The sequence below is a fragment of the Ambystoma mexicanum genome, chromosome 7q (genome assembly GCF_040938575.1).
Source record: "Ambystoma mexicanum isolate Mex_15411 chromosome 7q, UKY_AmexF1_1, whole genome shotgun sequence".
In the NCBI taxonomy this organism is placed as follows: domain Eukaryota; kingdom Metazoa; phylum Chordata; class Amphibia; order Caudata; family Ambystomatidae; genus Ambystoma; species Ambystoma mexicanum.
Window position 1 is genome coordinate 1,119,750,065 of NC_090941.1, and position 23,204 is coordinate 1,119,773,268.

Sequence of the window (23,204 nt, forward strand, 5' to 3'; positions counted from 1 at the left end):
GCCCTATGTTGGGATATGGACTACACATGAATTAGTGAGATGTCACGACCTTTTGTTGGATGTAGACTGCATGTGAGTGTGATGTCACAGCCTGGGACTGCACATGAATTAGTGAGATGTCCCGTCCTTTTGTTGGATGTAGACTGCATGTGAGTGTGATGTCACAGCCTGGGACTGCACATGAATTAGTGAGATGTCACGTCCTTTTGTTGGATATAGCTTGCATATGAGTGAGATGTCACAGCCCTATGTTGGGATGTGGACTATACATGAATTAGTGAGATGTCACGTCCTTTTGTTGGATGTAGACTGCATGTGAGTGTAATGTCACAGCCTGGGACTGCACATGAATTAGTGAGATGTCCCGTCCTTTTGTTGGATGTAGACTGCATGTGAGTGTGATGTCACAGCCTGGGACTGCACATGAATTAGTGAGATGTCACGTCCTTTTGTTGGATATAGCTTGTATATGAGTGAGATGTCACAGCCCTATGTTGGGATGCGGCCTACACATGAATAAGTGAGATGTTACATCCTTTTGTTGGATGTAGACTGCATGTGAGTGTGATGTCACAGCCTGGGACTGCACATGAATTAGTGAGATGTCACGTCCTTTTGTTGGATATAGCTTGCATGTGAGTGTGATGTCACAGCCTGGGACTGCACATGAATTAGTGAGATGCCAAGTCCTTTTGTTGGATGTAGACTGCATGTGAGTGTGATGTCACAGCCTGGGACTACACATGAATTAGTGAGATGTCACGTCCTTTTGTTGGATATAGCTTGCATATGAGTGAGATGTCACAGCCCCATGTTGGTGTAACGCTCACCTGATTCCCACGGAGGCGCAGGTCTGGCTTTGCGTGCAGATGGACAGGAAGGGCCCTCTACTCTGGCTTCTCTGGCTCGCAGGAATATTCCCCTGTGCGTGAAAAGGGAGTATTACCTACTGACTGAGTTATGCTCAAACCTCCCACTCTCTTCCTACCCTCCACGATACCCTTCCACGATTCCCCGTGAAGTCTCACCTTAGGGTCAGGAAGGATGAGCTCTCCATCCTGTTTCTGATGCAGGGGCGCGTTGAAACCCAGTTACTTCACTGGATTGAGGTTTGATGGGAGTTTAGGTAAGCTTGACTATTCAGGTAAGGCTCTGTAAGAGTTCTGTAGCAAGTTCAAAAGTTCAAGCTTAATAATAATGTTCATTGTCTTTTTGCAGCAAGCGCTAATGCTTATGTCTTTTTTCCCCTTAGGGGCCGGGGTTCGGAATGCCGGTGATATTGCGCCGACCCGAAGTGAAACGTGCAGTTCCAGTTCCAGTAAATGGCAGGTAAGTTCTGGATGAGCGCTCGGGAACTGACTTTGCATACGCTCATTCAATGTCCTTGTCTTTTTTCCCCATAGGGGCCGGGGTCCGGAAAATGCCTGGAAGCGGCAAGACCCGAAATGAAATGGGAATGACCCAACAGGTAAGTCGTATTCCCTTCCTTCTCTCACCTCTTATTCTTGTCTTTTTCTCTAGGCTCTGGGAAGTGGCTGTGTATCCGGATGATCGCTGCTGAAGATGGAGGAACCCAGGAAAGGTGAGTGAAATGCAGCGCTGCAGCGATCGTAACAAAATGCTTTTAAAAATAATGTCTTCCCTTTCAGGATCATCGGTGATGTCTCCGTGGTGCAGATTTTGCTGGTAAGGTCTCTTGTCTCCCTTTGCAGGTGACCCAGGATGCTGACAGGCGTGGCTGAAGTCCAGATGCAGGAGTTGACACGGTGAGCGTCCAGCTGCGAGGAGCAGAACAACGCGAAGCGTGAGTTGCTGATCGGGTGTGGTTTAAATAGCTTTGGAAGAAGTTCCAAGTGTGTATCCTTCCTCTGATCAGGTATGTATCCTTCCCTGACCACACCCGGGTGGAAAGTAATCCCACAGGTAAAGTAGTTCCATTCAGGCCTCAAGAGGGCCTGATGTGGCAGCATGGTCTGCATCAGGTAAGTGCACATTAAAACACTTGAACACATGTCTAGCTTTATGAGCCTGGCGCCTAAGGCGCCAGGACAAGGGTCCAACATGAGCCTGGCGCCTAAGGCGCCAGGACTGCGTCCAAAGGGCCCCAGCTTGGGCCCGCTGGCACTCCCCTGGGGGAAATGATGCCTGCCTCTGGGGTTGCTGGGTCGGACCTGGCTCCTTGGAGGTAGGCATCATGACAGTTGGGATGTGGACTACACATGAATTAGTGAGATGTCACGTCCTTTTGTTGGATGTAGACTGCATGTGAATGTGATGTCACAGCCTGGGACTGAACATGAATTAGTGAGATGTCCCGTCCTTTTGTTGGATGTAGACTGCATGTGAGTGTGATGTCACAGCCTGGGACTGCACATGAATTAGTGAGATGTCACATCCTTTTGTTGGATATAGCTTGCATATGAGTGAGATGTCACAGCCCTATGTTGGGATGTGGACTACACATGAATTAGTGAGATGTATCTTCCTTTTGTTGGATGTAGACTGCATGTGAGTGTCATGTCACAGCCTGGGACTGCACATGAATTAGTGAGATGTCACGTCCTTTTGTTGGATGTAGACTGCATGTGAGTGAGATGTCACAGCCCGGGACTACACATGAATTGGTGAGATGTATCTTCCTTTTGTTGGATGTAGACTGCATGTGAGTGAGATGTCACAGCCCGGGACTACACATGAATTACTGAGATGTCACGTCCTTTTGTTGGATGTAGACTGCATGTGAGTGTGATGTCACAGCCTGGGACTGCACATGAATTAGTGAGATGTCCCGTCCTTTTGTTGGATGTAGACTGCATGTGAGTGTGATGTCACAGCCTGGGACTGCACATTAATTAGTGAGATGTCACGTCCTTTTGTTGGATATAGCTGCACATGAATTAGTGAGATGTCCCGTCCTTTTGTTGGATGTAGACTGCATGTGAGTGTGATGTCACAGCCTGGGACTGCACATTAATTAGTGAGATGTCACGTCCTTTTGTTGGATATAGCTTGCATATGAGTGAGATGTCACAGCCCTATGTTGGGATGTGGACTACACATGAATTAGTGAGATGTCACGTCCTTTTGTTGGATGTAGACTGCATGTGAGTGTGATGTCACAGCCTGGGACTGCACATGAATTAGTGAGATGTCAGGTCCTTTTGTTGGATATAGCTTGCATGTGAGTGTGATGTCACAGCCTGGGACTGCACATGAATTAGTGAGATGCCAAGTCCTTTTGTTGGATGTAGACTGCCTGTGAGTGTGATGTCACAGCCTGGGACTGCACATGAATTAGTGAGATGTCACGTCCTTTTGTTGGATATAGCTTGCATATGAGTGAGATGTCACAGCCCTAAGTTGGGATATGGACTACACATGAATTAGTGAGATGTCACGACCTTTTGTTGGATGTAGACTGCATGTGAGTGTGATGTCACAGCCTGGGACTGCACATGAATTAGTGAGATGTCCCATCCTTTTGTTGGATGTAGACTGCATGTGAGTGTGATGTCACAGCCTGGGACTGCACATGAATTAGTGAGATGTCACGTCCTTTTGTTGGATATAGCTTGCATATGAGTGAGATGTCACAGCCCTATGTTGGGATGTGGACTATACATGAATTAGTGAGATGTCACGTCCTTTTGTTGGATGTAGACTGCATGTGAGTGTAATGTCACAGCCTGGGAATGCACATGAATTAGTGAGATGTCCCGTCCTTTTGTTGGATGTAGACTGCATGTGAGTGTGATGTCACAGCCTGGGACTGCACATGAATTAGTGAGATGTCACGTCCTTTTGTTGGATATAGCTTGTATATGAGTGAGATGTCACAGCCCTATGTTGGGATGCGGCCTACACATGAATAAGTGAGATGTCACATCCTTTTGTTGGATGTAGACTGCATGTGAGTGTGATGTCACAGCCTGGGACTGCACATGAATTAGTGAGATGTCACGTCCTTTTGTTGGATATAGCTTGCATGTGAGTGTGATGTCACAGCCTGGGACTGCACATGAATTAGTGAGATGCCAAGTCCTTTTGTTGGATGTAGACTGCATGTGAGTGTGATGTCACAGCTTGGGACTGCACATGAATTAGTGAGATGTCACGTCCTTTTATTGGATATAGCTTGCATATGAGTGAGATGTCACAGCCCTATGTTGGGATGCGGCCTACACATGAATAAGTGAGATGTCACATCCTTTTGTTGGATGTAGACTGCATGCGAGTGTGACATCACAGCCTGGGGCTGCACATTAATTAGTGAGGTGTCTCTTCCTTTTGTTGGATATAGCTTACATATGAGTGAGATGTCACAGCCCTACATTGGGATGTGGACTGCACATGAATTAGTGAGATGTTACTTTTTGGATGTAGACTGCATGTGAGTGTGATGTGACAGCTCTATGTTGGGACCTGGACTGCACATGAATTAGTGAGATGTTGCTTCTTTTTGTTGGATGTAGACTGCATGTGAGTGTGATGTCACAGCCTGGGACTGCACATGAATTAGTGAGATGTCACGTCCTTTTGTTGGATGTAGACTGCATGTGAGTGTGATGTCACAGCCTGGGACTGCACATGAATTAGTGAGATGTCACGTCCTTTTGTTGGATATAGCTTGCATATGAGTGAGATGTCACAGCCTGGGACTGCACATGAATTAGTGAGATGTCACGTCCTTTTGTTGGATGTAGACTGCATGTGAGTGTGATGTCACAGCCTGGGACTGCACATGAATTAGTGAGATGTCACGTCCTTTTGTTGGATGTAGACTGCATGTGAGTGTGATGTCACAGCCTGGGACTGCACATGAATTAGTGAGATGTCACGTCCTTTTGTTGGATATACCTTGTATATGAGTGAGATGTCACAGCTCTATGTTGGGATGTGGGCTGCACATGAATTAATGAGATGTTGCTTCTTTTTGTTGGATGTAGACTGCATGTGAGTGTGATGTCACAGCCTGGGACTGCACATGAATTAGTGAGATGTCACGTCCTTTTGTTGGATATAGCTTGCATATGAGTGAGATGTCACAGCCTGGGACTGCACATGAATTAGTGAGATGTCACGTCCTTTTGTTGGATGTAGACTGCATGTGAGTGTGATGTCACAGCCTGGGACTGCACATGAATTAGTGAGATGTCACGTCCTTTTGTTGGATGTAGACTGCATGTGAGTGTGATGTCACAGCCTGGGACTGCACATGAATTAGTGAGATGTCACGTCCTTTTGTTGGATATAGCTTGTATATGAGTGAGATGTCACAGCCCTATGTTGGGATGTGGGCTACACATGAATTAGTGAGATGTCACATCCTTTTGTTGGATATAACTTGCATGTGAGTATGATGTCACAGCCTGGGACTGCACATGAATTAGTGAGATGCCAAGTCCTTTTGTTGGATGTAGACTGCATGTGAGTGTGATGTCAAAGCCTGGGACTGCACATGAATTAGTGAGATGTCACATCCTTTTGTTGGATATAGCTTGCATATGAGTGAGATGTCACAGCCCTATGTTGGGATGTGGACTACACATGAATTAGTGAGATGTCACGTCCTTTTGTTGGATGTAGACTGCATGTGAGTGTGATGTCACAGCCTGGGACTGCACATGAATTAGTGAGATGTCACGTCCTTTTGTTGGATGTAGACTGCATGTAAGTGTGATGTCACAGCCTGGGACTGCACATGAATTAGTGAATGTCTCTTCCTTTTGTTGAATATAGCTTGCCTATGAGTGAGATGTCACAGCCCTATGTTGGGATGTGGCCTACACATGAATAAGTGAGATGTCACATCCTTTTGTTGGATGTAGACTGCATGTGAGTGTGATGTCACAGCCTGGGACTGCACATGAATTAGTGAGATGTCAGGTCCTTTTGTTGGATATAGCTTGCATGTGAGTGTGATGTCACAGCCTGGGACTGCACATGAATTAGTGAGATGTCAAGTCCTTTTGTTGGATGTAGACTGCATGTGAGTGTGATGTCACAGCCTGGGAATGCACATGAATTAGTGAGATGTCACGTCCTTTTGTTGGATATAGCTTGCATATGAGTGAGATGTCACAGCCCTATGTTGGGATATGGACTACACATGAATTAGTGAGATGTCACGACCTTTTGTTGGATGTAGACTGCATGTGAGTGTGATGTCACAGCCTGGGACTGCACATGAATTAGTGAGATGTCCCGTCCTTTTGTTGGATGTAGACTGCATGTGAGTGTGATGTCACAGCCTGGGACTGCACATGAATTAGTGAGATGTCACGTCCTTTTGTTGGATATAGCTTGCATATGAGTGAGATGTCACAGCCCTATGTTGGGATGTGGACTATACATGAATTAGTGAGATGTCACGTCCTTTTGTTGGATGTAGACTGCATGTGAGTGTAATGTCACAGCCTGGGACTGCACATGAATTAGTGAGATGTCCCGTCCTTTTGTTGGATGTAGACTGCATGTGAGTGTGATGTCACAGCCTGGGACTGCACATGAATTAGTGAGATGTCACGTCCTTTTGTTGGATATAGCTTGTATATGAGTGAGATGTCACAGCCCTATGTTGGGATGCGGCCTACACATGAATAAGTGAGATGTCACATCCTTTTGTTGGATGTAGACTGCATGTGAGTGTGATGTCACAGCCTGGGACTGCACATGAATTAGTGAGATGTCACGTCCTTTTGTTGGATATAGCTTGCATGTGAGTGTGATGTCACAGCCTGGGACTGCACATGAATTAGTGAGATGCCAAGTCCTTTTGTTGGATGTAGACTGCATGTGAGTGTGATGTCACAGCCTGGGACTACACATGAATTAGTGAGATGTCACGTCCTTTTGTTGGATATAGCTTGCATATGAGTGAGATGTCACAGCCCCATGTTGGTGTAACGCTCACCTGATTCCCACGGAGGCACAGGTCTGGCTTCGCGTGCAGATGGACAGGAAGGGCCCTCTACTCTGGCTTCTCTGGCTCGCAGGAATATTCCCCTGTGCGTGAAAAGGGAGTATTACCTACTGACTGAGTTATGCTCAAACCTCCCACTCTCTTCCTACCCTCCACGATACCCTTCCACCATTCCCCGTGAAGTCTCACCTTAGGGTCAGGAAGGATGAGCTCTCCATCCTGTTTCTGATGCAGGGGCGCGTTGAAACCCAGTTACTTCACTGGATTGAGGTTTGATGGGAGTTTAGGTAAGCTTGACTATTCAGGTAAGGCTCTGTAAAAGTTCTGTTGCAAGTTCAAAAGTCCAAGCTTAATAATAATGTTCATTGTCTTTTTGCAGCAAGCGCTAATGCTTATGTCTTTTTTCCCCTTAGGGGCCGGGGTTCGGAATGCCGGTGATATCGCGCCGACCCGAAGTGAAACGTGCAGTTCCAGTTCCAGTAAATGGCAGGTAAGTTCTGGATGAGCGCTCGGGAACTGACTTTGCATACGCTCATTCAATGTCTTTGTCTTTTTTCCCCATAGGGGCCGGGGTCCGGAAAATGCCTGGAAGCGGCAAGACCCGAAATGAAATGGGAATGACCCAACAGGTAAGTCGTATTCCCTTCCTTCTCTCACCTCTTATTCTTGTCTTTTTCTCTAGGCTCTGGGAAGTGGCTGTGTATCCGGATGATCGCTGCTGAAGATGGAGGAACCCAGGAAAGGTGAGTGAAATGCAGCGCTGCAGCGATCGTAACAAAATGCTTTTAAAAATAATGTCTTCCCTTTCAGGATCATCAGTGATGTCTCCGTGGTGCAGATTTTGCTGGTAAGGTCTCTTGTCTCCCTTTGCAGGTGACCCAGGATGCTGACAGGCGTGGCTGAAGTCCAGATGCAGGAGTTGACACGGTGAGCGTCCAGCTGCGAGGAGCAGAACAACGCGAAGCGTGAGTTGCTGATCGGGTGTGGTTTAAATAGCTTTGGAAGAAGTTCCAAGTGTGTATCCTTCCTCTGATCAGGTATGTATCCTTCCCTGACCACACCCGGGTGGAAAGTAATCCCACAGGTAAAGTAGTTCCATTCAGGCCTCAAGAGGGCCTGATGTGGCAGCATGGTCTGCATCAGGTAAGTGCACATTAAAACACTTGAACACATGTCTAGCTTTATGAGCCTGGCGCCTAAGGCGCCAGGACAAGGGTCCAACATGAGCCTGGCGCCTAAGGCGCCAGGACTGCGTCCAAAGGGCCCCAGCTTGGGCCCGCTGGCACTCCCCTGGGGGAAATGATGCCTGCCTCTGGGGTTGCTGGGTCAGACCTGGCTCCTTGGAGGTAGGCATCATGACAGTTGGGATGTGGACTACACATGAATTAGTGAGATGTCATGTCCTTTTGTTGGATGTAGACTGCATGTGAATGTGATGTCACAGCCTGGGACTGCACATGAATTAGTGAGATGTCCCGTCCTTTTGTTGGATGTAGACTGCATGTGAGTGTGATGTCACAGCCTGGGACTGCACATTAATTAGTGAGATGTCACGTCCTTTTGTTGGATATAGCTTGCATATGAGTGAGATGTCACAGCCCTATGTTGGGATGTGGACTACACATGAATTAGTGAGATGTATCTTCCTTTTGTTGGATGTAGACTGCATGTGAGTGTCATGTCACAGCCTGGGACTGCACATGAATTAGTGAGATGTCACGTCCTTTTTTTGGATGTAGACTGCATGTGAGTGAGATGTTAAAGCCCGGGACTACACATGAATTGGTGAGATGTATCTTCCTTTTGTTGGATGTAGACTGCATGTGAGTGAGATGTCACAGCCCGGGACTACACATGAATTAGTGAGATGTCACGTCCTTTTGTTGGATGTAGACTGCATGTGAGTGTGATGTCACAGCCTGGGACTGCACATGAATTAGTGAGATGTCCCGTCCTTTTGTTGGATGTAGACTGCATGTGAGTGTGATGTCACAGCCTGGGACTGCACATTAATTAGTGAGATGTCACGTCCTTTTGTTGGATATAGCTTGCATATGAGTGAGATGTCACAGCCCTATGTTGGGATGTGGACTACACATGAATTAGTGAGATGTCACGTCCTTTTGTTGGATGTAGACTGCATGTGAGTGTGATGTCACAGCCTGGGACTGCACATGAATTAGTGAATGTCTCTTCCTTTCGTTGGATATAGCTTGCCTATGAGTGAGATGTCACAGCCCTATGTTGGGATGTGGCCTACACATGAATAAGTGAGATGTCACATCCTTTTGTTGGATGTAGACTGCATGTGAGTGTGATGTCACAGCCTGGGACTGCACATGAATTAGTGAGATGTCAGGTCCTTTTGTTGGATATAGCTTGCATGTGAGTGTGATGTCACAGCCTGGGACTGCACATGAATTAGTGAGATGCCAAGTCCTTTTGTTGGATGTAGACTGCATGTGAGTGTGATGTCACAGCCTGGGACTGCACATGAATTAGTGAGATGTCACGTCCTTTTGTTGGATATAGCTTGCATATGAGTGAGATGTCACAGCCCTATGTTGGGATATGGACTACACATGAATTAGTGAGATGTCACAACCTTTTGTTGGATGTAGACTGCATGTGAGTGTGATGTCACAGCCTGGGACTGCACATGAATTAGTGAGATGTCCCGTCCTTTTGTTGGATGTAGACTGCATGTGAGTGTGATGTCACAGCCTGGGACTGCACATGAATTAGTGAGATGTCACGTCCTTTTGTTGGATATAGCTTGCATATGAGTGAGATGTCACAGCCCTATGTTGGGATGTGGACTATACATGAATTAGTGAGATGTCACGTCCTTTTGTTGGATGTAGACTGCATGTGAGTGTGATGTCACAGCCTGGGACTGCACATGAATTAGTGAGATGTCACGTCCTTTTGTTGGATATAGCTTGTATATGAGTGAGATGTCACAGCCCTATGTTGGGATGCGGCCTACACATGAATAAGTGAGATGTCACATCCTTTTGTTGGATGTAGACTGCATGTGAGTGTGATGTCACAGCCTGGGACTGCACATGAATTAGTGAGATGTCACGTCCTTTTGTTGGATATAGCTTGCATGTGAGTGTGATGTCACAGCCTGGGACTGCACATGAATTAGTGAGATGTCCCGTCCTTTTGTTGGATGTAGACTGCATGTGAGTGTGATGTCACAGCCTGGGACTACACATGGATTAGTGAGATGTCACGTCCTTTTGTTGGATATAGCTTGCATATGAGTGAGATGTCACAGCCCCATGTTGGTGTAACGCTCACCTGATTCCCACGGAGGCGCAGGTCTGGCTTTGCGTGCAGATGGACAGGAAGGGCCCTCTACTCTGGCTTCTCTGGCTCGCAGGAATATTCCCCTGTGCGTGAAAAGGGAGTATTACCTACTGACTGAGTTATGCTCAAACCTCCCACTCTCTTCCTACCCTCCACGATACCCTTCCACGATTCCCCGTGAAGTCTCACCTTAGGGTCAGGAAGGATGAGCTCTCCATCCTGTTTCTGATGCAGGGGCGCGTTGAAACCCAGTTACTTCACTGGATTGAGGTTTGATGGGAGTTCAGGTAAGCTTGACTATTCAGGTAAGGCTCTGTAAAAGTTCTGTTGCAAGTTCAAAAGTCCAAGCTTAATAATAATGTTCATTGTCTTTTTGCAGCAAGCGCTAATGCTTATGTCTTTTTTCCCCTTAGGGGCCGGGGTTCGGAATGCCGGTGATATTGCGCCGACCCGAAGTGAAACGTGCAGTTCCAGTAAATGGCAGGTAAGTTCTGGATGAGCGCTCGGGAACTGACTTTGCATACGCTCATTCAATGTCCTTGTCTTTTTTCCCCATAGGGGCCGGGGTCCGGAAAATGCCTGGAAGCGGCAAGACCCGAAATGAAATGGGAATGACCCAACAGGTAAGTCGTATTCCCTTCCTTCTCTCACCTCTTATTCTTGTCTTTTTCTCTAGGCTCTGGGAAGTGGCTGTGTATCCGGATGATCGCTGCTGAAGATGGAGGAACCCAGGAAAGGTGAGTGAAATGCAGCGCTGCAGCGATCGTAACAAAATGCTTTTAAAAATAATGTCTTCCCTTTCAGGATCATCGGTGATGTCTCCGTGGTGCAGATTTTGCTGGTAAGGTCTCTTGTCTCCCTTTGCAGGTGACCCAGGATGCTGACAGGCGTGGCTGAAGTCCAGATGCAGGAGTTGACACGGTAAGCGTCCAGCTGCGAGGAGCAGAACAACGCGAAGCGTGAGTTGCTGATCGGGTGTGGTTTAAATAGCTTTGGAAGAAGTTCCAAGTGTGTATCCTTCCTCTGATCAGGTATGTATCCTTCCCTGACCACACCCGGGTGGAAAGTAATCCCACAGGTAAAGTAGTTCCATTCAGGCCTCAAGAGGCCCTGGATGTGGCAGCATGGTCTGCATCAGGTAAGTGCACATTAAAACACTTGAACACATGTCTAGCTTTATGAGCCTGGCGCCTAAGGCGCCAGGACAAGGGTCCAACATGAGCCTGGCGCCTAAGGCGCCAGGACTGCGTCCAAAGGGCCCCAGCTTGGGCCCGCTGGCACTCCCCTGGAGGAAATGATGCCTGCCTCTGGGGTTGCTGGATCGGACCTGGCTCCTTGGAGGTAGGCATCATGACAGTTGGGATGTGGACTACACATGAATTAGTGAGATGTCACGTCCTTTTGTTGGATGTAGACTGCATGTGAATGTGATGTCACAGCCTGGGACTGCACATGAATTAGTGAGATGTCCCGTCCTTTTGTTGGATGTAGACTGCATGTGAGTGTGATGTCACAGCCTGGGACTGCACATTAATTAGTGAGATGTCACGTCCTTTTGTTGGATATAGCTTGCATATGAATGTGATGTCACAGCCTGGGACTGCACATGAATTAGTGAGATGTCCCGTCCTTTTGTTGGATGTAGACTGCATGTGAGTGTGATGTCACAGCCTGGGACTGCACATGAATTAGTGAGATGTCACATCCTTTTGTTGGATATAGCTTGCATATGAGTGAGATGTCACAGCCCTATGTTGGGATGAGGACTACACATGAATTAGTGAGATGTATCTTCCTTTTGTTGGATGTAGACTGCATGTGAGTGTCATGTCACAGCCTGGGACTGCACATGAATTAGTGAGATGTCACGTCCTTTTGTTGGATGTAGACTGCATGTGAGTGAGATGTCACAGCCCGGGACTACACATGAATTGGTGAGATGTATCTTCCTTTTGTTGGATGTAGACTGCATGTGAGTGAGATGTCACAGCCCGGGACTACACATGAATTTGTGAGATGTCACGTCCTTTTGTTGGATGTAGACTGCATGCGTGTGTGATGTCACAGCCTGGGACTGCACATGAATTAGTGAGATGTCCCGTCCTTTTGTTGGATATAGCTTGCATGTGAGTGTGATGTCACAGCCTGGGACTGCACATGAATTAGTGAGATGTCACGTCCTTTTGTTGGATGTAGACTGCATGTGAGTGAGATGTCACAGCCCGGGACTACACATGAATTGGTGAGATGTATCTTCCTTTTGTTGGATGTAGACTGCATGTGAGTGAGATGTCACAGCCCGGGACTACACATGAATTTGTGAGATGTCACGTCCTTTTGTTGGATGTAGACTGCATGCGTGTGTGATGTCACAGCCTGGGACTGCACATGAATTAGTGAGATGTCCCATCCTTTTGTTGGATATAGCTTGCATGTGAGTGTGATGTCACAGCCTGGGACTGCACATGAATTAGTGAGATGTCACGTCCTTTTGTTGGATGTAGACTGCATGTGAGTGAGATGTCACAGCCCGGGACTACACATGAATTGGTGAGATGTATCTTCCTTTTGTTGGATGTAGACTGCATGTGAGTGAGATGTCACAGCCCGGGACTACACATGAATTAGTGAGATGTCACGTCCTTTTGTTGGATGTAGACTGCATGTGAGTGAGATGTCACAGCCCGGGACTACACATGAATTGGTGAGATGTCTCTTCCTTTTGTTGGATGTAGACTGCATGTGAGTGTGATGTCACAACCTGGGACTGCACATGAATTAGTGAGATGTCACGTCCTTTTGTTGGATGTAGACTGCATGCGTGTGTGATGTCACAGCCTGGGACTGCACATGAATTAGTGAGATGTCGCATCCTTTTTGGATTAGGCAGGGCCGAGGTTAGATGGGTGCCAGCTGCTCACGTGCCTGCATGGCCACCCCCCCTTTATCACACTATTGCTTTGGCCCAACGTTGGGGAAATGACCAGTGCAGACCTAACACTGGAAGAGTTTACACATATCACAGTACATGAATAAAGACTGCCCCCTGCTGGTCTGCGCTTTAAGTCACCTCTTTCTCCACCAAAACGTGCACTGCAAGGCCCTTGTCATCATGTAAAATCACACATTTCACCAGACTATAAATGCAAACACACAACCTATGGCACACAACAGAGGTGCTCTCCTCAGAGGTACTCTGCCTTTCCTCGCCTTCCCCCAGAAGCTCATGGTATCCCAAGCTCTGGTTCTCTCTAGCTTGGACTATTGTAACAGCCTCTTTCTAAATCTACCTGCCTCTACTCTCCGCCCTCTGCAACTATTCCAGAACAGGACTGCAAGACCTGTCCTTGGCCTCAAGCCCTGGGGTTGTATCTCTCCAGCTCTGAAATCTCTCCACTGGCTCCTAGTGGATGCAATTATTAAATTCAAAACCCTCTGCATTGTCCACAAGGCTTTCTGGGGCCTGGGTCCAAAATACCTTCAGCTATCCCTCCGCAAATACCTCCCCTCTCGAGCTCTTCGCTCCTCTACCTCCAACTCACTCAGGGTCAGTCATTTTTCTTAGAAACGAGCAGAATCTGTCTTCGGTTGGGGCCTCCCTCTGGAACAGCCTCCCTGCCACTCTAAAACTTGAGGAGAACCATCTCCGGTTCCGGAAGCACCTCAAGACCTTCATCTTTTCTTCTGCCTTCGCTCCCCCTCTCCCCTGCTGATCTGTTCTCTCTTGGCACCGTGAACCTGGCCACCCTCTATCCTTCGGGCCCAGGTACCTGCTCATCCTGCCACCCTCCCACAATGCCTCCGGGCCACCCCTTGCACTGGGGTCTGTATCTGTACCCATACAGACCCCCTTTTTCTTCCTGCACTTATCAGATCTACCCTGTCTGCTGCCTTAAACATAGCACTTGCACATTGCTGGCTGCATTACCACTGTTTGTTGTCTTTATTATTTATTTATTGTTATTTATCTGTTTCTCCTCTGCTTCGCACTTTCCACCTCTCCCCCCTTCCATGCACTTTCCACCTCTCCCCCCTTCCATGCACTTTCCACCTCTCCCCCCTTCCATGCACTTTTCCCCTCCCCCCTCTCCCATGCACTTGCGTGTTCTCAATGTCACTGGGCCTAGTAAGATCGCTGTTTTGTTCTCACCTGTTCCCCTCCCTTGCCTTGTCGCACTCTGAAACACTTGTGTACGAGCGCGATAGAAATAAAATATCAATCAATCAACAGGTCGAATGGCTTTTTATTGCAAAGCACTAACAGAGTTCCACTGCCCACATCACAAGGCCAGCGTGAACACCTGTGTGCCTTTTATCTCTGTTTAGACGTGAAATCCATTCCACTGTAAATAGCGATTGAAATGTCAAATTGCTGTTATTAACCGAATTAAACGGCATCTATTATTGATAGATGCAATCATCCATTGTGTCCCGCTGTAGACTATTTACACCTGAAAGCGGGAGACCACTCACCCAGTCCAGACTTTGAAATGCAGAGCTTGGACCCAACGGTGTGCGCCCCGCCTTCTCCACAGTCGTCATCTCTGGGAGGGGCTCTTCAGATGGGGTCCCCGGGCCCCGTGCCAGCATACCTGTGTCTGGGGTTCTCGCTGCTTACCACTGGCCTTCTGGAACATTTCTGCTCTGGGAGGGAGGGAAAGAGAGGGGGTGGGGGGAGAGGGACAGGGAGAGGCAGAGAGAAAGAGGGAGAGGGAAAGAGAGGGGGAGATGAGGAGAGGGGGGAGAAGGGGAGAGAGGTAGGGAGAGGGACAGGGGGGCAGAGCGAAAGAGAGAAAGGGGGAGAGAGAGGGAAAGGGAGAGAGGTAGAGGCTTGTGTTTTCCAGTATTTTGATGTAAACCTGGATCCTGGCGGAATTTGTCCCACGATGGCATCAGCACACAGTCGGTGCCCTGGCATGGTGGAAACGGGATGGCGCCGAGTCATGAGTGGTGGGGATCCAGCGTGGAGCGGCAGGACAGATATGGCAGCACTTTGGACCCCATAGCCGGTGCCAGCTCTAGACAAGAAGCTCTAATGCTGTCTGCACTCCCACTGAGCCCCTGTCCCGCTCCGCTGCCCACTCAGCAGGGTGACGGACAGGACGCTGCCCGGGAAAGGCAGCAAGTGAGCGAGTGGCCAGGGAGCGGAGTCGGGAGGAACACTGGATTGGGAAACAGGCCTGCTGCTTACTCACGACCTGGGCAGACAAGGCTTCCGCCAGCAGAGCGTACAGAACTGCCCCATCTACGGGGTTTCTCATACACCCACTTCACCCTGGCCACCTACCCGCCCGCATGTCGGTTCCATGACAATGACAGCTGGCGGTAGCGGGCCCATCACGCCTGCCTAGTGTGCTCCTGATTTCAGTGTCACAAACCCTGCCTGGTGGCGACTGTCCTCTCCTTTCTCAAGGACAGAGGGCGACCTGTCATGTAACTGGGTCTTCGGGAGCGCAACCTCTGGCATTTGAGCAGGTTCCTGATGCTAGAACCCGGAAGGGACGGGAAGGGATGGAGTGAGTGGGAGTTCATCTGAGGTGCTGTTGAGTGCAGATCAGAAGCGCACACGCTCTCTGTGCGCGTAACATTCTAGTGGAGTTGAGTTACGCCATGTGGGGTGTGCGTTGCCAGAAGGGGACCCAGGTGGATATATTCCGCTTGGTTGCTTGTTAATGAGTGAGCACGGGTGTTTGTGTGGTGGGTCGGTCGATGTGGATACGCTGGCTCGGTCCCGTCATAACTCCAGTGCACGCTGCCAGAGGCAAGCACTCCGGGTGCCCTCCAATGCATGCTGCCAGAGGCAAGCGCTCCGGGTGCCCTCCAGTGCACGCTGCCAGGGGCAAGCGCTCCGGGTGCCCTCCAATGCACGCTGCCAGAGGCAAGCGCTCCGGGTTCCCTTCAATGCACGCTGCCAGAGGCAAGCGCTCCGGGTGCCCTCCAATGCACGCTGCCAGATGCAAGCGCTCCGGGTACCCTCCAATGCAAGCTGCCAGAGGCAAGCGCTCCGGGTACCCTCCAATGCACGCTGCCAGAGGCAAGCGGTCCGGGTGCCCTCCAATGCACGCTGCCAGATGCAAGCACCCCGGGTGCCCTCCAATGCACGCTGCCAGAGGCAAGCGCTCCGGGTACCCTCCAATGCACGCTGCCAGAGGCAAGCGCTCCGGGTGCCGTCCAATGCACGCTGCCAGAGGCAAGCGGTCCGGGTGCCGTCCAATGCACGCTGCCAGACGCAAGCGGTCCGGGTGCCCTCCAATGCACGCTGCCAGAGGCAAGCGCTCCGGGTGCCCTCCAATGCACACTGCCAGAGGCAAGCGGTCTGGGTGCCATCCAATGCACGTTGCCAGAGGCAAGCACTCCGGGTGCCCTCCAATGCATGCTGCCAGACGCAAGAGGTCCGGGTGTCCTCCAATGCACGCTGCCTGACGCAAGCGGTTCGGGTGCCCTCCAATGCACGCTGCCAGAGGCAAGTGCTCCGGGTGCCCTTCACTGCACGCTGCCAGAGGCAAGCACTCCAGGTGCCCTCCAATGCACGCTGCCAGAGGAAAGCGCTCCGATAACCCTCCAGTGCACGCTGCCAGAGGCAAGTGCTCCGGGTACCCTCCAATGCATGCTGCCAGAGGCAAGCACTCCGGGTGCCCTCCAATGCACGCTGCAGAGGCAAGCGGTTCGGGTGCCCTCCAATGCACGCTGCCAGAGGCAAGTGCTCCGGGTGCCCTCCCATGCACGCTGCCAGAGGCAAGCACTCTGGGGGCCCTCCTATGCTTTTCCCCAACATTGGTGTCCATGTCTGCTTTTTCCGACACAAGATCCTCTCTTTCCCAAAGCACCCTCATAGAAGCAGCCTAAGGAACCCCGGAGGACCCATACCATATCTGCCCGCCTGTCTGGTGCCCCGCAGCCTGAACACACCTGCAGAGATAGAAGCCACAACGCTCTACATATTGGGCAATTGTTCCGTCAACATTGAAAATTAAAGGATATTTCCACAAGTGTTATGAGGTTTGTCGGCCCCGCAAGGCGGATCATGACTCTCGGCCGCCCACAATCCCAAAGTGTCCGTCTTTATTTAAAGTGGGTAACAAAGACCTTCTTCAGGTGTCTAAATGGCCCTCAGGAGGTACTCACAGTGGCCATCTGGCTGCCTCATGATGGCGTGGGATGACCTGCTCCACTTCTGTGCAATTCATGGCAGCTCAAGCGCCTCAGTCAACTTCCTGAGGTCGGACCGGCCCACCACAAAACACTGCTAGCAAAGCACCTCTGAGTACTTTACCCGGCTTGGGTCTATTTGACCTAAAACATTTGATCAAATTTATTTGACCTTTTCTTCAGTTTACACTGTCCCCCCCACTTCCCCTCAACCTAATCTATACCCTTACCCAGCCCCATATATATATATATAATTAAATTTGACCCAAAAAAAAGGTAAAATAAAAAAATTTGATCAAATGTTTTAGGTCAAATGCTTTTAGGTCAATTATGGTAATACCCTGTACCCACCTTCAAAGTATGTTTTTATGACATGCCCACCCTTGACGTGTCAGCTGGTAATACTTTCATGAGGTCCACATGCCACTGCAAACAATTGCACGTAATGAGGTTGGCACACTTGGAAAGCCTCCACAATCTGGACTGCCAGTCCAAATGTGACCCAATGGAATGGGTCTGTAATTGAAAGTCAGTGGAGTCGTGCCAGTAATGTTAATACTAATCCTGTCAACCCTTGGTTGGTTCAGGAGATCTTTCAGATAAGGAATGGGAGAGGGGAGGTGAACACTGATCTCCCAGCAGAATTGGCACGAGGCACATACACAACACCTTTAGAGATCCCTTCCCCTACAGTTGGCACAAGATTCAAGTATCTGATTGGCCGGCATGCCCAAGATTCAAGTATCTGATTGGCCGGCATGCCCAAGATTCAAGTATCTGATTGGCCGGCATGCCGTGGTAGAGCCGCAGGATGGTCATTAGTTTAGGCCAGCGGTTCGCCGGCAACTCCTTCATCTGCACGGAGGCATCAAATAAACAATTTATCTATATATAAAACACTATAATATGGTACACAAATGAGGCCTACTTCTATAAAGGATGATTCAAAATATTATTAAATTATTATATATTAAACTATATGGTGTGAAGCATGAGGCGGTACCCTACGGCTCACCGGCAGCGGTCACAAGGCAGAGCCTCGCGGTTCCTGTTCCCAGAACGGGACGTGACCATCTGCAACGGGCAAAGATCAAGTCCAAGGCTTGACACCTGAGGAACTAAAATCCTGGCGGCTCCATGATCAGGCAATCAAATAATTAATTAAACAGGGATCAGGCGCCACAGAGGTGGTGTTGAGGAAGTACAGTTTGGAGGCAAGTCAAAAGACCCAGAGGGAGGGAATAAACAGTTGAAAAGGGGAAGTATCTTGTGAACAGGGCCATCATGAGGAAGGCTGGAGAATGGAGTCCCCTCCGAGGTGCTTGCCGTCTTGAAGCCCCTTTTGCACAGAGCTCGGTTGCTTCCTATATAGTAACACGCTTTCTAAATTCCATACAGAGTGCCTTTGAGGTTCTGTTAGAACTGCCTTGTCTTGGATGACCTGGCCGTGGTGTCCAATGGCCGGTCAGCAGTCATTCCATCCACATGTGCAGGACGCTGGTAGCCATGTTGGATGTAGCAGTCAGGAACACTGTATCTTTAGACGCTTCAGAAAGTGCTTTTGGCAAGGACCACAGAGTGCAGCAAGAGGTCCCGAGCTACAGAGGGGTAACACTTCTATAACATACAACCAAGAGACGGTGCTATGACCATCAAGCGTGAGGTGACGGCTTTGGGGTACTGTACATGTACAGACTGCAAGCAAAGGAACCAATCACAGCTTGAATGAGCACAGCTGACATGATTCTTGGCAAGCCTATCGTTCATCGGAAGGAGGCATCAGAGAATTGGGAATGAGGAATGATAGCTGGAGAGTGAAGAGAAACTCAGAGAAGCACAGGTGGGAGTGATATGGAAATGTATGCCACAAGAGAAGTACGGTCAAGAGTAGGGCGTTTGGGAAGTCCTCTGTTTTCCAGTTTGTGTGAATGGATACCATGAGTATTTTCAGCCCCAAACCTGAGTATGGTGACCATTGCATGAGTGGAACGCTGGTTATCTACCAGGTTAGAAAAACAAAATGGCCGCCCTTGACATTAGCGCATTCAGCAGAAACTCTTTGGCTTCCAGCTGCTCCGGCTCAAATCAAATCGCATTTCCTTCTCCAGGTCCTTGCAGAGCGCTGGGTCATGTGAGCGTCCCGTACGCAGCCGGCACATTGTTGACGTTTTGCAGGCCTGCAGACAGACCTCCTGAACGTGGCCCTTGTGGTGGAGGTACCAAAACTTCTGGAAGAGTGCATCGTCCCGGAGGAAGGTCTTCAGGAGGTTGTCCCAGTCAACTGGGAAGGCGTTCTTCAAGCCGAAGGCTGCTCGCGCGCCGTACAGGGGCTTCCACTGTGGGGTCGCTGCACGGTTGACATTGGCCTCTGTCAAGTTCAGGATGTAGGTTTCGTGATCCAGTACCATGTGAGAACTCGTGGTATAGTTTCCATCAATCTGGTAAACACGGTAACCTGGAAAAAGGAGCAGGAGAGAAGCTGTTACTATAGAACACATCTGTACCACAAAAGGAAATTTATCAATCATACAGTATGGGGGTTTAACACAAAAGAAAATGAAGTCTTCCCTGCTGTAGACAACATTACTGGCTGTTAATGCCTCCTTCTGAAGGTCACATGACTGAGCAATCCAGATCAAGCATTCCCAGCATCCTCTCCGGTTTTCCTAGTCCCACATAACATGTCTGATAGTGCTCCCCAGTGCTCCCCAGGCTAGCATTCACCCAATTTAAATATAGTGGGGGTGTGGCGAGGGGGGCATGTTCATTTCATCTGTGAGTTGCATGGAGGGGACGACTTCGGTTTGTACTTAAAGTTTCCCTCTGTGCAATTTTTAACTTTTCCAGCACTCAGTGGAAAAGGAAATAGTAAAATAAAGGCAAAAGCGCCCTTACACTTAACTTGTTCACTCCATTTGTGGCAGTGTACACATCTGACGCAATTAACGATTGGAGACGGCCCTTACAATGGATTCCCTTACAATGGATTCCTATGGAATCCGCCTGCTATACCAGATGGCAATTCGAGACGGATCCCAAAGGAGCCCAGTGATTTACCGCCAGCATGGAAATACACCATGGTGGTAACCTAGGGGAAGTGGCAGGGGGAGCGGGACTAGCAGGCGGACATGTTACGTTCGTCCTGCTCCCGAAATCCACCCTTTGAGCAGCAGAAAATCCCCATAGATTGGTCAAAAAGAACGTAAAGGGCATCACCAGGTTAACCACTATTTTTAGCGCGGGATTCGGAAAAAAGCCCCGGTGTAGTGTAAAGAGGTGAAAGGACGGAGGACTTTAAAAAGAGGCCGGTTTGTGCAAAGGCGGAGGACGCAGTGCAACACAAACTCTTTCATATGGCACGCAGTCCTAACCGCCCGCCTCACAGGCTGCAACCTTACTGGTCATGTACGGTGCTTTTCCCGGTAACCTTTTACCAAAGTTTCATTATTGAAATGTTCATTACATTTAGACGATGCATTCAATGGATTGTCACTTTTATTTCCTGCACTTCCCATTACACAAAATCCTGGCCTGCTCATGAATTCAACATGTTGCTGTTTTCACAATATTGACTTCCTTCAGTGTACCCTTTTAACAGCCCTTGCCATGTTTTCCATGTTACCTACCCTGTGCAGTTTATATTGTATTTATTTCAGATGTTTTGAGTGTTCTGTTTTTTAATCATTAATAAATATAATGGCAAGCGGTTACATGTCTTTATACAAAGTCATTTATAAAGAATCCACAAATATCGAATATTTTTTCTAACGAAAAATGTAATAGAGAATGCACTTTTCTTTTTGGGGGCGGGGGTAGGTGGAGGGTACCCCCCCTTATTTCCCACCCCTAAAAACCCACCCCAACCGTTTCCCAAAAATATTTAACCCTTAACCCCACCCCTAAATGCATTCTCTATAAAACTGTCCTAAAATATTCGATATGTTCTTTTCTCTATAACATATTCGATATAAAGACTGTTTACCATTGCAAGCCTGCCTCCTCCTGCGCAATGCATGGAAGGCCCTCGCAGGTTGGGCCTTCCTTCTTTCATGCCCTGCGCAATGCATGGAAGGCCCTCGCAGGTTGGGCCTTCCTTCTTTCCTGCCCTGCGCAATGCATGGAAGGCCCTCGCAGGTTGGGCCTTCCTTCTTTCCCGCCTTCTTTCCTCCTGCGCAATGCATGGAAGGCCCTCGCAGGTTGGGCCTTCCTTCTTTCCTGCCCTGCGCAATGCATGGAGGGCCCTCGCAGATTGGGCATTCCTTCTTTCCTGCCCTGCGCAATGCATGGAAGGCCCTCGCAGGTTGGGCCTTCCTTCTTTCCTGCCCTGCGCAATGCATGGAAGGCCCTCGCAGGTTGGGCCTTCCTTCTTTCCTGCCCTGCGCAATGCATGGAAGGCCCTCGCAGGTTGGGCCTTCCTTCTTTCCCGCCCTGCTCAATGCATGGAAGGCCCTCGCAGGTTGGGCCTTCCTTCTTTCCCGCCCTGCGCAATGCATGGAAGGTCCTCGCAGGTTGGGCCTTCCTTTTTTGCCCTGTGCAATGCATGGAAGGTCCTCGCAGGTTGGGCCTTCCTTCTTTCCCACCCTGCTCAATTCATGGAAGGCCCTCGCAGGTTGGGCCTTCCTTCTTTCCTGCCCTGCGCAATTCATGGAAGGCCCTCGCAGGTTGGGCCTTCCTTCTTTCCCGCCCTGCTCCATGCAGGTTGGGCTTTCCTTCTTTCCCGCCCTGCTCAATGCAGGTTGGGCCTTCCTTCTTTCCCGCCCTGCTCCATGCCCTGCTCAATACATTGAAGGCCCTCGCCCTGCTCCATGCCCTGCTCAATACATTGAAGGCCCTCGCAGGTTGGGCCTTCCTTCTTTCCTGCCCTGCGCAATACATGGAAGGCCCTCGCAGGTTGGGCCTTCCTTCTTTCCCGCCCTGCGCAATGCATGGAGGGCCCTCGCAGGTTGGGCCTTCCTTCTTTCCCGGCCTGCGCAATGCATGGAGGGCCCTCGCAGGTAGGGCCTTCCTTCTTTCCCGCCCTGCGCAATGCATGGAGGGCCCTCGCAGGTTGGGCCTTCCTTCTTTCCCGACCTGCGCAATGCATGGAAGGCTCTCGCAGGTTGGCCGGGGATCCCCGGGGATCCCTAACGTCCGGGGAAGGTTTTTTTTTTATGTGAGGTCGCCCAGTTGATATTTCTTCTGAACCCAGGAGGCGTCTGTGATCTGGGTAGCGGGGGCGGACAGCTCTGCCGATAAAGTGGAAGAGGCCCCGCCAGGATTAGAAGGTCCCTCCGCTGCTTCACTCCAGCACACTGGCTACCCCATCACCCGTCAATCAGATGTAGAAATAACCCAAACGAAACCCTGACGCTAAGGCAGTAGCCAAAAACAAGTTGCCCCGATGCCGATTTTAAATCAAATTATGAGACGACATATTGACTCAGCATTTTGTCCAAATGTCTGATTTCATCATTCCAAGCAGTGTCCTTCGTAAGGAAACAGGAGTATAGTCCCGATTTTAGGAATCCACCTTCTCTGCACAGTCGATATCTAAGTAGGATTAATTTTAGATTTGTGTTATCACTTTCATTTTCTATAAAGCAGATGTTGCCTCCTGATGAAGAGTCCATCCGGCACTGCTGGCAGAAACATGCAGAACACAGGGAACAGGCTTGCCTGAACTAAAGGATAATTCCATGCCAATGGTGAATAAGTGACACGCCCTGGAAAACTATGGACATTTCTATAATCAGGATTTTTCATAAAAGCTAAATCAAGATGTTGGCCGACTATTGATTTTTTAGTCGCAGTTTAGCGCGCACGGCCACCACTACCT

General features: G+C 49.3%; 1 protein-coding gene across 1 annotated transcript in view; it reads right to left on the reverse strand.

Moving 5' to 3' along the window:
- Nucleotides 1–14,466: 14,466 nt before the first annotated feature.
- The window catches only part of SMPD1 (sphingomyelin phosphodiesterase 1), a 182,674-nt gene continuing 173,936 nt past the window's right edge, over nt 14,467–23,204 (reverse strand). Inside the window, exon 6 of the mRNA XM_069640538.1 lies at nt 14,467–19,844. Coding sequence (XP_069496639.1) covers nt 19,435–19,844 — 410 coding nt within the window. The 3' untranslated portion in view covers nt 14,467–19,434. The remainder of the gene's footprint in view (nt 19,845–23,204) is intronic.